Raw genomic sequence first — 17,033 nt, forward strand, 5'->3', positions numbered from 1 at the left:
TTTGTGTGCCATATCTGTTGTCATTCGTTTCTTGCTGCCCTCGAAGGCGTCTACGACTCTCACAATTAGGCCTGCTCCCCGAACCAAATTGTAGCAATGGCGTCCGTGACAGGACTTTCTCTCTGATTTATTAAGGATGTCGGGGCAGTGCAATCAGAGATTGTAGCTGAGGGCTGTTTGAAAGACAGAAATGGAAATTCGTTACGCTCATTGAGGCCGATGAGAAACTTGACTTGAAAGGCGCGGAGCTTAAAGCATGGGCAGATGAAAACGTAAAGAAAGCACGTGATGACAGAGTGCAAACGCGTGAAGTGGAGCGCAAGATGCTTGACGCCCATCGCAAAGCCTGTGAGGCTGCAATGCGGAGGTTCGAGTTAGAGCTCGTTACCTTGAACTGCGAGGTACGTTCGAAAGAAATGCGCGCTAGAAGATTGCTTTCCGTGGCTGAGACCAGACATCGCGCTGGAGGTAGAAGTTTTGAATTATGAGCTTCGACTCAACGGAACGCGACTGAAAGGCACGGAGTGTACTACTGTTTGTAAGGATTTACGCATGTTGACGGTTAATGACTGTATTAGTCTCGCCGACCTCACCAATGAGCGCGGTAGCAGTCTTGTTACTGATCTACGAGGCAAACGACAGACGCAAAGGACAACTAGTCTTCGTGTGGTGTGTCTCCTCATAAACTTATGCATACTTGTGAGCAGCACACTGATCTGCACTTAAGTGGCAAAAATACTCAGCAAGTGGTTTCATGCCCATAGCTTGCCCTTGATTAAGGAACGCACTAATATATGTGTAACTGATTACGCTGACAGCAGGTTCTTTTTTCTTTTTCGTTGTGAAGTCTTGTGAGGTGATTTCGTTGGTTGAAGAAACATGTAAAGAGTTCCAAAAGATTTTTCTGCCGCGACTTTTATTCTCTCTGTTAGACACGATAGTTCACTGACCTCCAGCGGAATCGATACCGCCTCCCCCCCCCCCCCCTCCTCCCCGTCGTCCAGGCCCCTTCCACGAAAAGAGGAACTTACAACGACACGTCAACCGGCTAACGCACGGCGCTGCCTCAAATTCCTCCACCGCCTATCAGTAGTGCATTAACTTTCTTTTCAATTCTATACTCTCGCCGCTAACCGCTACACTCTCGCTAGTTACCTCACCCCCCCCCCCCCCGCCTTACCTTCTCTCCCCTTTAGAAGAACGCTACCTATATATACTGTGCCGAGGAGAGCATATGTCGCCTTAAAGAAGACAAGTCCACTTGTCGAAACGTTGGCTCCAGCTCTCACCTTGTTATCGTGTTGCTCATCGTCCTGAATTTCCAACTCCCACATTCCCCGTATTGTGAGTCGTGTTATATATCTCTATTGTGAGTCGTGATGTAAGAAAACTTAGTTGCTAAAACAGTCCGAGTGTTATGAGTGCGTGCAAGCAATCGTCGTGTGTAGCCCTCACGGGAAATGTCTGATTCCCTAAACACTTCTTATTGTTACGATTTGGTTCTGGGAGCAGGCTTGAGTGAGAGAGTCAGAGAGGCCTTTGAGGGCAGCAAGAAAGGAATGACGCCAGACAGATATGGCACAAAAACATACATTCAATCATAAAAAGTGCAAATACATGGACACGGGGCGCGGAGGCAAGCGAGACATATATCCAAGCGTCCCTAAAAAGCGTTCGGACCGACTAGCACAGCGCGTTCACAGTTTGGCTGGCGTCACACGAAGCTCCATGGCGTGGTGTGTCGCTCGATTATCTGCACGAGAGGAGACGGAAGGCGAGCTCTCGCAGTCTCTTGTTCGTCGAACGGTTGACGGGAGCGGAAGACGTGTCGTTTAGAGGTCCCCTCGTGCGTTGGCGCTCGACCGGGTCCCTCCGACAGCTGTTGGCCTCCCGAACGTTGACGTCCGACACAACCCAACGTGTCTCATCAGCGCCACAAGAAAGAGAAAGTTTAATAATAATAATAATAATAATAATAATAATAATAATAATAATAATAATAATAATAATAATAATAATAATAATAATAATAATAATAATAATACCTCACCAGCGAGTGTAGCGAGGAAACAAAACTTATAAGCCGCAAAGACGAAACTAGCTTTCCGAGCCAATACTGGCCTTCCTTTGCTGTCCGGCGTTATCAATAAGTTGCAAAGATGAATCCGACAAGAATTTTTCTCAGAACGTTTTGATAAGTACGAACGGGTCATCTTATAATACTTTCAGTCCGATGAATCCGCACATGTTCTTTTTTTTCTTTTTTTTAAGTCCTACGTTTTCATCCTCGTTTTAATTATACGACTGCATTGCCAACTACATGCAACACCACATATGAAATTTCCTCTTTAAATGAACGCAAACAAAGGATTACGTCTGAGCCCCGTAATGAATTGTGCACTTACCTTTCTTTCTAGTTATCCGGAAAACTTACGATCACTTAAGTTTTTCTCGTTGTAGATATATCGATAGCATGCGGCGTATATTATATGCATATTACAAGTGCCTTTGTTGCGCAACAAAATTAATTTAGGTAATAACTTACGGAAATGAGCTAAAAGTTGCACCTGCATTGATCAATGTTTCAAGGGGATTCGATTGCATCTAGCATAAGGCAAAAACCAGAATGCATTTAGACTGATAAATACGAGAATCTAATTTTTTGTCTTAATTCTACGAGAACTTTCCGCTACTTTCTCGACGAAATCTTGCAGAACGATGTGCATATAATGAGCGAAATAAAGGCTGTGGAACTTAAATAGACCGGAGTGGGTGGGAGGACGAAGGGGGCGGGGGTAGATGAAACTTTTGTTCACTGCCATATTTCAGAAGTGCAGCAAGTAGAAGTGTTAGGTAGGGTAAAGGGCAGTGACCATAGACTAGTGAGTGAGGTGTAGGATTTCTCTCAATTTGAAGAAACAAAAGAGCAAAATTAGACAAGAGGAAATAGGCCAAACTAAACGCAGTAAGGGTTCTTTCTTTCTGGGGTTTTACGTGCGAAAACCAGTTCTGATTATGAGGCACGCCGTAGTGGAGGGATCCGTATTAATTTTGACCATCTGGGGGTTCTTTAACGTGCACTACAACGCAAGCACACGGGCGTTTTTGCATTTCGCCTCCATCGAAATGCGGCCGCCGCGGCCGGGATTCGATCCCGCGATCTCGTGCTCAGCAGCGCAATGCCTTAGCTGACTAAGCCACCGCGGCGGGTATCGCAGTAAGGGTAAAAGCAGACGAATTCAGGCTGGTTCTCGCAAACAAATATGCAAAATTAAATTAAATTGTGGGGTTTTACGTGCCAAAACCAGTTCTGATTATGAGGCACGCCGTAGTGGGGGACTCCGGAAATTTGGACCACATGCAGCTTTATAACAGGAAGATAGGGATAACCTAGAGGTAATTAATGAAACTATAACTAAGCTGATTTCTGAAGCAGCCATTGAAGTGTGGGAGGTAAGGCACCAAGGCAACCAGTAGGTAAGCTCTCCCAAGTAATAAAGGACCTAATAAAAAAATGACAAAGCATGAAGGTGTCTAACTCAAGAGATCAGATAGAACTCGCTGAACTATCAAAGTTGATAAACAAGAAGAAAGTAAGCGATATTCGAAATTATAACGTCGGAAATATCGAGGAAGCAGTAAAATATGGCCAGCAGCATGAAATCAGTGAGAGTAAAATTTGGCATAGGACAGGTCAAGATGTATGCAGTAAAAGATAAGCAGGGTAATGCCATCAGCAATTTTTATGATATAGTAAAAGTAGCCTAACGTTAAGAGACAGGAAGAGAGCGGTGTGGATCAGAGAGCAAACGTGGATAGCCGATATTCTAGTTGACATTAAGAGAAAAAAATGGAGCTGGGCAGGCCTTGTAATGCGTAGGATGGATAACCGGTGGACCATTAGAGTTACAGAATGGATACCAAGAGAAAAGAAACGCAGTCAAGGACGGCAGAAAACTAGGTGAGGCGATATGAAGTTAGGAAATTTGCAGGCGCAAGTTGGAATCAGCTAGCACAAGACAGGGGTAATTGGACATATCAGGGAGAGGCCTTTATCTTGCAGTGGACATAAATATAGGCTGATGATGATGATAAAAAGCAGCAGAATAATTATATACTGACCTGTACAGTACCCAGAGCACCCATGCAACCTTCATTGGAAGTTGTGAAGAACAGGATACAGAGGTTCCTTCTATAACTAGCGGTGAAAGTTAGAAGGGCATTGAAATACATTTCCCGAGAAAAAGCGACAGGAGAAGATGTAATAACAGTCGATTTAATCAAAGATGGAGGAAATATTGCTTGAAAAGCCTGTGGCTTTTTATACGCCTATGTCCCACGACTTCAAGTGTACCAGAGAGCTGTAAGAATGCCAACAGCACACTAATCCATAAGAAGGGAGACGCTAAAGAAGTGAAGAATTATAGGCCCATTAGCTTGCTTTCACTTTGTATAAAATATTCGCCAATGTAATTTCCAATAGATCACGTCCACCTCATCAATCAATCAATTGAGAAATCTGTGGAGTACAATCAACCTCTCTAAATGGATTTCATAAATTATGAAAAAGCATTTGATTTAGTAGAGATACCAGCAGTCATGGAAGCATTGCGTAATCTAGGAGTACAGGAGGCATACTTGAATATCTGGTGAAATGTCTACAAGATTACACAGCTACTTTGCTTCTCCACAAGAAAAGTAGCTAAATACCGTTCAGGAAAGTGGTCTGGCAAGGAGACACAATCTCTCTAATGTTATTCACGGCATGCTTAGAAGAATTATTCAAGCTATTAGACTGGGAAGGCCTAGGAGTGAAGATTTACGGCGAATATCTCAGCAACCTTCGGTTTTTAAATGACACTGTCTGTTCAGCAACACTGGGCCAGAATTACAGCAAACAATTGGGAACCTTAACCAAGAAAGTGTGACCTTAACCGGGAAATTAAAAAATGGAGTTGGGCAGGCCATCTAATGCGTAGGGTAGATAACCGCCCGCGGACCATTAGAGTTACAGAATAGGTGCCAAGAGAAGGGAAGCACAGTCGAGGACGGCAGAAAACTAAGGAGGGAGGGGAGGGGGGTGATGAAGTCAGGAAACTTGCAGTGCAAGTTGAAATCAGCTAGCGCAGACAGGGGTAATTGGACATGGCAGGGAGAGGCCTCCGTCCGTCCTGCAGTGGGTATGAAAACAGGCTGCTGATGATGATGACGACTGCAATTGTTGAAGGTTCGAGAGGCTTATGATATCTCCACATTTTATCTAGTGATTACTACTTCGTGCCTACACGAAAATGTTGTACCTCTGCCACTTTTGTCACATACATGCAAGACGAACATTCGCGCTCTGGATAGCATACAAGGTCAAGTCCTACGCACGTGTTTAGGGCTGCCTCGATGCACCACAACAACAGCAACAATAGCCATCGCGAGAGACCATACGATCCAGACACAAGTAGCTGTCGACTCCCTCAGAGCACACATTCGTCATCTGTCAAAGATCCCCGACCATCACCTAGCTTCCCTACCAACCGAGAGACCTCAAGCTGCATTTTCAAAAGTGATAAGCGCACATCAAGAGTGCATACCGTCATCTTATACAACGGTGGCGAAGCCTTCATCTCCCCTGTGGTGCCTGCGACAGCCTCAAGTGAATTTTACTATTCCCGGAATCACCAAGAAGGCCAATCATCCTTCGCTGGCTCTGAAGCAACTGACGCTCCTATTGATGCACCAGACATATCATGACTGCATACATATATATACCAACGGTTCCACCTCACCTACCAGCTCAACTGCCGCATTCGTTGTTCTAGCCAAGCAGGTTGCAGTTAAATTCAAATTATCACATATGACTACATCTACGTCGGCAGAACTTGCAGCCCTCGATGCAGCTGTGACCTACGTCACCGAAAAGCCGGCACAGAAATGGGTCATATTTTGTGACTCTAAGGCAGCCCTTCACAGTATCAAGTCTTCCTTACATCACAGAACTTACGAGCAGATGATATGCGGCATCGGGGAAGTACACCACCATGCTCTGGAAACAGGGCACAACATAATCTTTCAGGGGATTCCTGCTCACTGTGGTATCATCGGCAACGACATTGCTGACAGGGCTGGCTGATCTGCGCACGAAGACACCCAGGCACGTCCAATATCTTTGGCGAGGACGGACACTGCCAGGAAATTTCGTCTGCTTGCACGCAAAAAGTCGCAAGCTTTCTGGAGTTCAAGTGCCTTCAATTGCCGATTGTATAAGTTGGACCCCTTGCTACGGCTATAACTGCCATCTAGCCTTTCCCGCGGCGAAACAACCTTGTTGTGCCGCTTGTGGCTGGGAGTGGCGTTCACGAACGCTTACTCATATCGTATGGGAATGGTCGAGAGCCCGATGTGCAACTCCTGTATGTGCGAGCGAACCATCGAGCACCTATTGTGTCCCTGTCCTCGCTACGACGTACAACGCCTCTCTCTCAGATCAACTTTAAACCGACTGGACTAAAGACCGTTCTCTGAGTCAAAGATATTCGGACCGTGCCTACTTCCGTCACTGGCACAAAAAGCGATTCGGGCACCAGTACACTACTTGAAGTGCACCGGTTTAATAGACCGCTTATAGTGTCCCTGTACATCGTCCCACGTGTACTCAGTACTCACTCTCTCCCTCTTTTCCTCTTTCTATTCCCCCTTTCCCTTACCCCTAGTGTAGGGTAGCAAACCGGACACTCGTCTGGTTGACCTCCCTGCCTTACCTCTCCTTGCTCTCTCTATCTTGCCATTGGAAATTAATTGCAACAAATGATTGAGGACCTTAACCGAGAAAGTGTAAAAGTATGGTTGAAGATTGATATGCAGAATACAAAGGTAATGTTCGATACCCTGGCAAGGAAACAAGTATTCATGATCGCCATTTAGCATCTAGAGTATGTGCACAAGTACATTCATTTAGGTCAACTACTAACCTATCATAAGGAAGTTTACAGGAGAATAAATATGGGTTTGAGTGCATTCGGCAGGTATTACCAAATCCTGACTGGGAGCCTACCACTGTTGTTGAAAAGAAAAGTGTACAATCATTACATTCTACCGGTTTCATTCTATCCCATTTCTATATGGGATAGAAACTTGGAGGTTAACAAAGAAGCTCGAGAAGAAGTACCACGCAAAAGAGCCATGGAACTAAGAAATGTTAGGCGTAATTTCAAGAAACAGGAAGAGAGCGATGTGAATCAGAGAACAAACGGGGATAGCCGATATTCTAGTTGACATTAAGAGAAAGAAAAAGAGCTGGGCAGGCCATGTAATACGGCAGACAACCGGTGAACCATTTAGCTACAGAATGGGTGATAAGAGAAGGGAAGCGTGGTCGAGGACGGCAGAAAATTAGGCGGGGTGAAATTAGGAAATCTGCAGGCGCAAGTTGGTATCAGCTAGCGCAAGACAAGTGTAATTGGAGATCGCTGGGAGAGGCCTTCGTCCTGCAGCGGACAAAAAAGAAATACTTCAGAAGATACTTCAAAAAGAACAAAATTATAAACCGTCCCGGTACCCTCAGAAAAGTGTCTTAATTTTTCTGCTGCACGGTCTGACACTTTTGTTATCTTCTAGCAGCCAATACGGCGACGGGGAGGAAAATGACAACATCAAATGACTCGTAAGCTGAGACCCGCAATTTGTCTCTTTGACGAAGTACCCGTTCCGGTGGTGACGACTTCAGCACTGCCATCATTATCGAAGTTAACGGCACGGTAGCGAAAGTAGTAACGTGAGTCAGAGCGCTGTAAACTTGAAAGGCCATTTCCAAGAGCTGTCGCTTCTTCTTCCTAAATCTGTCGCCAGTTTCGACCCCCTCCCTCCCTCCCCCTCAATATTGTCGATACAAATTATCCCTTTGTAATCCGCTCTTCCGAAACGGTGTACGCGTGGATGGTTTCCCTGTGCAGAGCACATCTTTCTGAGACGTTCCGGGCATGCCCCATCATCTTTAGGTTTACTATTACAATGTGAACTGTGCCCTGCAAACGTCACTCGCAGCGTCGTTTTTCTGATTTCGAAGATACTATTCGCTGTTCTCTGACCCATGATAAGCCGATCTGCTCCGCATCGAGAGAGATAATCTTTCTTTTTAATTACGCGCCATCCTGCAATGTGAGCGCCGAAGCCCTGGCTGATTGAGAGAGGCCCACAACAACGGCTAAAGCATCAACGTAGGCTTCGATGTCTGGTTTCACTTTTGTTTTCTTTATTTCTTCCGCTCCTTTCCGCACTAGGAGCTGATTTTCTGAACCTTCAGAGACCGTTGTAGTCCTACAGCTTATGCGCCTATCCGGCAATGTTTCCTGACGTGGCCGGTGGGTAGTTGCATTCCGGTTTTCTTTTTTTTTTTTTTTTGTCCCTCTACTAAAGCAAAATTATTGGCGACGAGATCTGCGCCGGAGACATTTGTACCGATCGTCTCGCCTGACTGAGCGGTCCTTGGAGCAAAAACATCCCTCTTAGCCCGTCTGTCTCGATCGTTCCCTTTTGGCGACTGCTTCGATTTTTAACTCCCGGACGAGTGCCCGACTGGCGTTATACATGAGAGCAATAAAGGCGCCGGCCTTCCTGCCTCGAAAAAGCGTGTATTCTTTCAACCTTTTCTTTCATTTTCTTTTTTCCGCTGAATAAGCTTATACCCACTATGCCCCATCAGACTGCTTGATCCCGTCGCAGATAACAGACGGAAACGCGAAACGAAAGTTCCGCTTTGTTTTCTTTTTTGGTTTCTCTAACTAGGGGAATATCAACTGCTGGAGACACATCACTGTGTGGTGCTCTCCGAGTGAGCGAAAATGAAAATGCGTAGTCGAAGTATATAGAAAACCCAGAACAAGAACATACCTCTTTGCTCTTTCCGAGAAAATCGGAAACGAGAGACGTTGGCGGAACAGGAGCCTTTGTCAGAGTGCAACGACCACTAAGCCGAAAAAAAAAAAATCTCTTTCGCTTGGTCTGACACTGGTTTCATGGCATTTCCTGAGTGAGTGAGTGAGTGATGTGAGTGAGTGAGTGAGTGAGTGAGTGAGTGAGTGAGTGAGTGAGTGAGTGAGTGAGTGAGTGAGTGAGTGAGTGAGTGAGTGAGTGAGTGAGTGAGTGAGTGAGTGATGTGAGTGAGTGAGTGAGTGAGTGAGTGAGTGAGTGAGTGAGTGAGTGAGTGAGTGAGTGAGTGAGTGAGTGAGTGAGTGAGTGAGTGAGTGAGTGAGTGAGTGAGTGAGTGAGTGAGTGAGTGAGTGAGTGAGTGAGTGAGTGAGTGAGTGATGAGTGAGTGAGTGAGTGAGTGAGTGATGAGTGAGTGATGAGTGAGTGAGTGAGTGAGTGAGTGAGTGAGTGAGTGAGTGAGTGAGTGAGTGAGTGAGTGAGTGAGTGAGTGAGTGAGTGAGCGAGCGAGTGAGTGCGAGCGTAGCGTGCGTGCGTGCGTGCGTGCGTTTTGAGCCTGTGTGCGTGCGTGCGAGTGTTCGCGTTTGTGGGCGTGTGTGCGTGCGTACGGGCGTGTGCGTGCGTGCATACGGGCGTGCGTTCAAATTCCCTCCCAATTATCTACACGAGCTTAAACCAATCTAGAGATCTAAAGCATAGTATAGTTGAAAATTTTCTAATCTAGTCACTAAGCTTAATCATTTGCCTACCTCGAGCGCGTTCTCCCTACCTTTACACAATCTATTACGTGATTACCGGAGCCTTCTGTAGTTCCCAGAGTCTGTACGTACGCGCTTTTTTGTTCATGTATGCATATTATTTCTTTTTACAGATCAATGGCTCCAGAATGACCCAGAGCTGCAACCGGAAGATATGGATGATTACAGCCTGCAGTGGGTGGGAACGCCGCCATCTTCTGGTTATTACCGCTGGCACGACGACATCAGTAAGTGGAACATGCAGCATTCGCTTACTTTCGCTTACTTAAGTGGTGGCTAAAATGCCGCCGCTTAATAAAGCCGGTCTGGGTAATCCTTACCACGCATGGTGATATGCTTTATTTTTACTCAATTTTATCATGTCATTCCGTTTCGTATCACTTTAGTTTTGTTTAAATTATACATGATATATATTAAAGCTATTAGGTCTGTTCAAGCTACCTATCACAGCAAACATGCGTGGAGCTTCTCCAGATCTTTAGGAAAGCTCGGAAGTCTAGTTCTCGTCTATCTCTAAAAATTCAGCTAATATATATATATATATATATATATATATATATATATATATATATCCAATACTTTTCGGCCGCTTCCCTTTCTTTGCTTCCACCGCCACAGTTCCCACGTGTCCGTGCAAAGTGAGAAACAAAAAGGTCGCGTATTTTCTTTCCATGTTCGACTATAGCCCCTTCAGTATTGAATTATAATCGACTGTCGATACATGTGTGAAACATACATAATTTTAGTCCATGGTGCTTGAGGCTTCACTGAAAACAAGTCAAGGTGGTAGAATGACTCTGCGTATTTTATGATGAGTTATGATAATTACAGAGCAACTAAATATTCGGATAATGTTAAGTCAGTCATGCTATGTTTCATCATAAAAAGGATTGAATCACCCGCTCGAATTACATGCACAAGTCATTTATTGGCGGCAAGCATTTCAAGAAAGAAAATATTTCGAGGTTGCTACCGACGTGCCCCACGTCAAACGTCACGTAAACACGGTAGTGCCTTCCCCAGATCGGTTCTCTGTAACGATACATATCACGTAGAAGTAAAGTGGAAGTAATTTACGTTAGCATAATGTTTACTTTACCCTAAGCTTAATGTTTTCACTCTATTCCTTGCTACCAGTGCACAGAACTGGCAAAAATGGGTCGCGTCCACAAACGTGGACGCCGTGACTGAAGGGGATAGCTCCCCTCCACAGCAAGTTGAGATAGATAAAACCATGAATTGCTTGGATATATATGAAAGCAACATGTCGCGGCCCCAACATATCTCAGCCCCCACACAGGCAGCCATTGCTGGTTTTCCTGGTGTCCCTAAATCGGCACATGATAAGCTGGATCGCAAGTGCTTTATCGGGCGTTCATACAAAGCATACAAGAACTCTGATTTGTCGCAATTGGATTGTTTTCCTAATTGCCTAAACTCTTAACGGAAGTGTTATCGGAAGTTATGAGACTGAACCACGCATTCTATCACTTTTTTTTCTTCTTGCTAGCTTTCTCTTATCAGTGGAAGTGCATTCTCGGCTACTCTCGGATAAATCTTCTCCGCGACCACCCACAGCTACTTGGCGTGTCACCACTTTATTTTCTTTAACTTTTATTGCGAAAACTTTTACACTCCAAGCGGATTTTTGCCGTCGGCGTAGGCGCCGCCGTAGCCCTGAGGTTCCGTATAAAGTCCAACGGCGATGAAATCGTCGCCGCGCGCCGTATGCTGTATGTGCGAGTGGAAGTGCGCGAGGGACGCGCGCTTTCACGGGGAGCGAACGCACGGCGGAGAGCAAACGCGACTTTTTCCGTCGCGCGAAAGGCCGTGGGGGGACGGGCGGCAGAGAGGGAGGGGAGGCGATGTTTAGCTGCGGCACCAAATGCTTATCTATATAAAAACGTTGCGAGGCTAGAAGGTGGTAAAGACTTCCGACGCTGCTCGACGAGTGTCCCGTTCTGATCTCGTCGAAAGCCTCCAAGCCGCCGCCAGAGGCACCGGCAACAGTCACCAACGCCGCGCGCGTTCGGTGCGAACGCGGGCAAAACGCCGACGGCGTCGACAACAGTTCTGCGCGTTGCTGGTGCTGCTGCATGTCCAAGTTTATACAGCTGATAGAACTACTTTCTTACTCCGTATAGCTCTCTACTAATTTGCTATCGCAATTGATGCTTCGCCTTTCGGGTGAAACTGCGACATTTTTTTTTCTTTTTATTTAGCATAAACAGCACTTCTCACAAAAAAACGCCGCCCCCCCCCCTCCCTACCCCTTTTCGGTTCTGAGGTTTTTTTTTTCATTTATTTTTCTCTTCTCTCTTTTTTTTCTCGGTAAAGTTGAGAGGCCTAATTAACCCTGTAATGCCCAAACTTAGCTCCACGTCAAGAACAATTAGAACGACTTTCTCACCTTTACTCCTATCCACGGAGAGTTAAGTAGAGCAAGAACAATGAAATTTTATTTCAGTAAAACTTGGTGTAGTAATTTATAGATGAGTAATTGGTATGCTGAACTACCCACAACTGAAAACTCGCTCGAGCGTACCAGAAACGTTACTATAGGTTATTCGTATCAAGCTCCATGTTCTAAACGAAGCCTTTACACGGCCTACGTGAGCCACTAATTGCTGTGTTTCCCCAAGGTAAAAATTGGTGAAGCACCTCCATGGTGTCGGAAATTCCAGAGCGAGCTGTGTTAAGATAATTTCGCAGCCGCTTGAAACTCCGTTCCCATATAAGGCCAATGGGAAGAGCAACGCTAAATCACCGTTCGCATGTGTCATACCAAAATTATATTATAATATAGCAGTTAATTTCTCCTACACTTTACCTGGCTTCATTGTCTGTTTGCGTCTATGGTTGTTGCAACAAACAAACAAAAACTCAAGCACCTCGGTTTTTCTTAATTCTTCGTGTCTATTGCAATTAGTGTAGCCTTGATGCCATAAGGTAGCTCACGAGGGTCAGTTTACTGCTCCCTAAATCTCGTTCAAGTGACGCCACTCATAAATTAAGAAGCTATCTGGAGGGAAGGCTAGCCCTCAAGACCTACAAATACCTTCTGTAAACGGTACTCTTGCAGATGATGAAGCAGTCACTGCCCTAAACACTCACTTTGTTCAATGCTGTACCAATATTTCGGCAGAAGATCCAGAAGAGATAGGACATATGGTTACGAAACAGACCGTACCAAACTCAGTTAATGTTATTTCCGGTAACACCAGGCGAAGTTGAAAGCGTGATCACTAACTTTAATGCAACACTGCTGCAGGTGTCGACGGTATCATGGCATTCCCTATAAAATGTGTGTCTGACATCATCTCTAATGTCTTAGCTCACATTATCAATAAAATGTTTGAATCCGGAATTTTCCCTAGCAAACTTAAAATAGCCAGAGTTTGCCCGATTCATAAAGGTGGCGCTGACCAGCATAAACAATTTCCGACCTATATCGATACTACCTCTTCTGTCGAAACTTTTTGAAACTGTCCTAATTTAACGACTGGGGTGTTTCTTAAGGAAATAAGGTATTATCAGTACGGCCCAATATGGATTTCAAAAAAAAAATCATGTGAGGATGCGCTTTTAAACATAAAACATCAAATACTGCGAAATAGTTGAAAAACGTTTATACACGGTAGGTGTATTTCTGGACCTGCGTAAGGCGTTTGACAGTGTAAATTAAGTTATGCTTCTGTCCAAACTTTATGATTACGGTATACGTGGTACGGCATTAGATCTGATGAGGAGTTACTTATGGGATCGTTATCAGTGTGTTTCATTCAATCAGGCGACTTCCTCACTTCTCAAAATACAGACTGGCGTACCACAGGGATCCACACTTGGTCCTGTATTATTTAACCTTTATATTAATGACCTTCCATGCGTTTCTTCCTCACCTAATATCATAATGTACGCGGATGATACTAATCTTTTATTCGCAAATTCTTCCCTGCAATGCATAGAAAAAGAAATGAATGATTACTTGAATTTATTATCCTAGATGGCTGTACATAAACAAACTTCAATTGAATGTCAACAAAACTAAATTATCATATTTAAATCAATAAGTAAACCATTGCCTGTTAATATTAATGTTCTATTTCAAGCAAAGAGGATTGAACAAGTAACAACACAAAAGTTTTTGGGGGTATGGTTTCAGGAGAACCTCGCCTGAGACAATCATGTCAACAAGCTGAGCAATGACCTTAGTAAAGTAGTAGGCTGTACGTAAAAATTGGTGATCTAATACCATTATGGATAAAGAAAGCAATGTATTATGCCCTCTTTTACTCGAAGCTAACTTATTGTGCCTTGGTATGGGGAACAACGACAGCAAAAAACTATAAGAAGTTAATAAACTTGGGGAAACGAGTAGTCCGAATTTTTGAAAACTACCATGGCAGGCTGCGAGACTTACCCACACACAATCTTTTTTAACAAACATTCATTGATCCGAGCAAATCAAGTTTTCTATTATAGATTAATCTTACACATAAAAAAAACACAGACTACATGTTGTCAGCCCACCCATTTCTCCTCATCGATACCAATTACGCAATCAAATCAGAACAACACCATTCACGCGTACTAACTATGGACGGCAGGATTTAAACTATCAAATACCTAAGCTACATCGTTGAAAAAAAATTGATTTTTATGCACCCAATTTTAAACAATGTATAAAAACCTTTCTCTTACATTCTCACATTCATTATAAATAATATTTGTCAATAAAATGCGCTAACATTTTGTAATGCTCTGTATATGTATGTTTCTATCTGCACTGTAATGTGAAAGTACATACCAATAATGTTTTTCAAGCATAGAATGTATATTCATGTAATAATTGTATAAATCTATCTTGTTTCTTTGTATTTTCTACATTGTACTCACTCGTTCTTTTTTTTTTTTTTGTACTTGCTTTGAATATGTATGCCGAACGCGCTTAGGAGCAAGAGCCTCTGTCAGGCCACATGGATTTTAGCTCTTGTTCCTCTTTGTGTAACAAAGAAAGAAATAAACTTCAACTTCAACTTCAACCGTGAGTGGAGCTGGCTAACACTCCCAAGGCTACAGCACAGCACGCGTAATGCGGACCATGTGGGTTCGAATCCCCCGTGCGGCAAGTTGTCGTCTCGTTCACTTTCCTTTCAATTTTCCTTACTTTTTCTACATTTCAATTGCTTCTATGGTTGCATACCGCGACTGCCATTTCTGCCAGGCCTACATTTCAATAAATGCGGCACCTCAAGCTTGCCCCACATGATTTCCAACTTCGCTGAAAGAGGCTAGAGGAGCACCTGCCCAGACGGAAAGCGGGCGGCGTACTTTCGCCCGGACTGAATATGCTCTGTCACTAAGAAGGACAAGCTCTGTTTATCACCTCGACGTGTAGGGCCCTCCGTCTTCAGAGCGTTCCGAACTTGCAGCAGAAAGAACAGGAACAAAAATGTTAGTTCCGCTTACTGTCTTCTTTTTTCATTTCGTCCTGTTTTGTTTTTTGTTTTTTTTCTTACACAGCTTTCAGAGTATACCGAGTGAGCGGCCACCTCTTACGAGAGCTACTCTTAGTGGGCTACCGCCTCGACAAGTGTAAACCGCTGCACACTCTTAAGCTCCACAAAAAGTATTCGCGAATATTTAAATTTAGGCGCTGAAAGCATTCGCTCCACTGAAAAGAGGGAGAGAAACGATATATTTTAACAGCGCAAGAAGAAATAACAGAATCAAAAGAGTTTGTGCAAGTACTGCCCACGGAGATCCTATAGGATAAATGTAAATGTCTCAATAAAAAAAAATAGTGGTCTTGGAGCGGTCGCTTTCCTTTTTTTTTTTTTTTTCGTCTCTCTTTTCTTTATTTCTTATTTTTGTCTGTCACAGGCGTGATAAAGCCACTGTTTTACCTGTCTCCACGGAGGCGTTCGGAGGAACCAAGCTTCCACCATTCGACACGTGACTATGATATTGAAGTGGCAACATCTCGCGGCATTCGTGACTGCGTGAGAACAGAACGCCAGCCATGAATTTGCGCCAACAAATTGTGGCCGTCGCCCAGTTAGGGCAACTCATATGCATGAACGTTTGTAAACGTGATGCAAGAAAGGAACTCCACTGTTAGAGTAAGTTTCAAATTACCCTCCTCGCGCATGGAAGTAGTTGAGTAAAGAAAGCGTTGTCTCACCGCGAGAACAACTCCGACCACGCGCCGGCGACGAATTAGAATGAGAGAGGCTGAATGCTCGAGTAAGCTAGCATTTAGCATATATATTAGGCTGCGGCAAAAGGGCTAAGTTTGTTCTAAACACAAACTTCTTGATGCGTTTGAGAGGAGATAAAAAGGAACAGGGCCACGAAAGTTTTGCGCTCGCGACAGCAGAAGCCCTTACTTCGTTTTTCTCCGGAACTTCGTGTTTTCTGTTACAATGTCTAACTGATATATTTTCCTTTTATTGTGTTATTGTGTCAGGCGAGCGAATATGTGGCGCCTGATGACTAAGTCAGTGATCCTTCAGACAAGCAACTTCCTCCGACTTATTTACGGTCGTCGGTAGCGTTAAAAAAAAAAGAAAGAAAAAAATTCTTGCGGCTTTTCCACTTTCATGCAAAGTAAACGACAATTCTGCTGTTGGTCTTTCTGTTCCGATGACCACTCAAAAATAATAGCACAGGTAAATGTATGCACACACTCTGTAGAACCTGTAAGCTGGTTTTGTTTTTTTTTTTCGATAACTTACGCACATCTATGAATCTGATAAATACAAGGAACAACATGCTCAACACACAACTGTTTACTCACATCTGCTTTGACGTTGCGCAGTGTCGCATAGCCCCGTGTCGCATACATTCGCATATTGCTTGGGCCGGGGCGCGCTCCACCATCCATCTGGTATTTTCTCGTTTAAGAAATGTGCGCTGTTTACAGCGAAGCTGGTGGAACGAAAACTGCCTTGCGAGAGCAACAGCTGTTTGTGAAAGTTGTGGCGACGCTACCGGCAACTAAAGTCAAAAGTCGCTTTAAAGTGATGGATCTCGGGTGTTTAAAAAAATGGAAGGAAAGGGGGAGTGGTAGGGAGGGGGTGGTGGAGGCGTAGCTGTTTCTTGCATGAACGAGCTGGACGCTCCATCAACGTCATCCTCGACTTTAAAGTTTGACACACGCATGGCTGTATTCCGACGCTTGCAGAAAAATGAGGTGACAAAACAGCGCCCGTCAAAACAGTAAACAGTTTCTTAGCAAGCCTTAGACATAGCTTCATACGAATTCTTCAGAAATATTCCGAATATGTTATGGTCGTCGCCGTCGTCATTGTTTTTTCGAATATACGTTTTTCAAATATACGACGTTTTCCAAATGTA

General features: G+C 44.2%; 1 protein-coding gene across 1 annotated transcript in view; it reads left to right on the top strand.

The window, feature by feature from the left end:
• The window catches only part of LOC119442827 (uncharacterized), a 77,249-nt gene that overhangs the window by 43,565 nt on the left and 16,651 nt on the right, over positions 1-17,033 (top strand). The window contains exon 2 of the mRNA XM_037707862.2: positions 9,788-9,901. Within this exon, the coding sequence (XP_037563790.1) occupies positions 9,788-9,901 (114 nt within the window). The remainder of the gene's footprint in view (positions 1-9,787; positions 9,902-17,033) is intronic.

The sequence above is a fragment of the Dermacentor silvarum genome, chromosome 2 (assembly GCF_013339745.2).
Source record: "Dermacentor silvarum isolate Dsil-2018 chromosome 2, BIME_Dsil_1.4, whole genome shotgun sequence".
In the NCBI taxonomy this organism is placed as follows: domain Eukaryota; kingdom Metazoa; phylum Arthropoda; class Arachnida; order Ixodida; family Ixodidae; genus Dermacentor; species Dermacentor silvarum.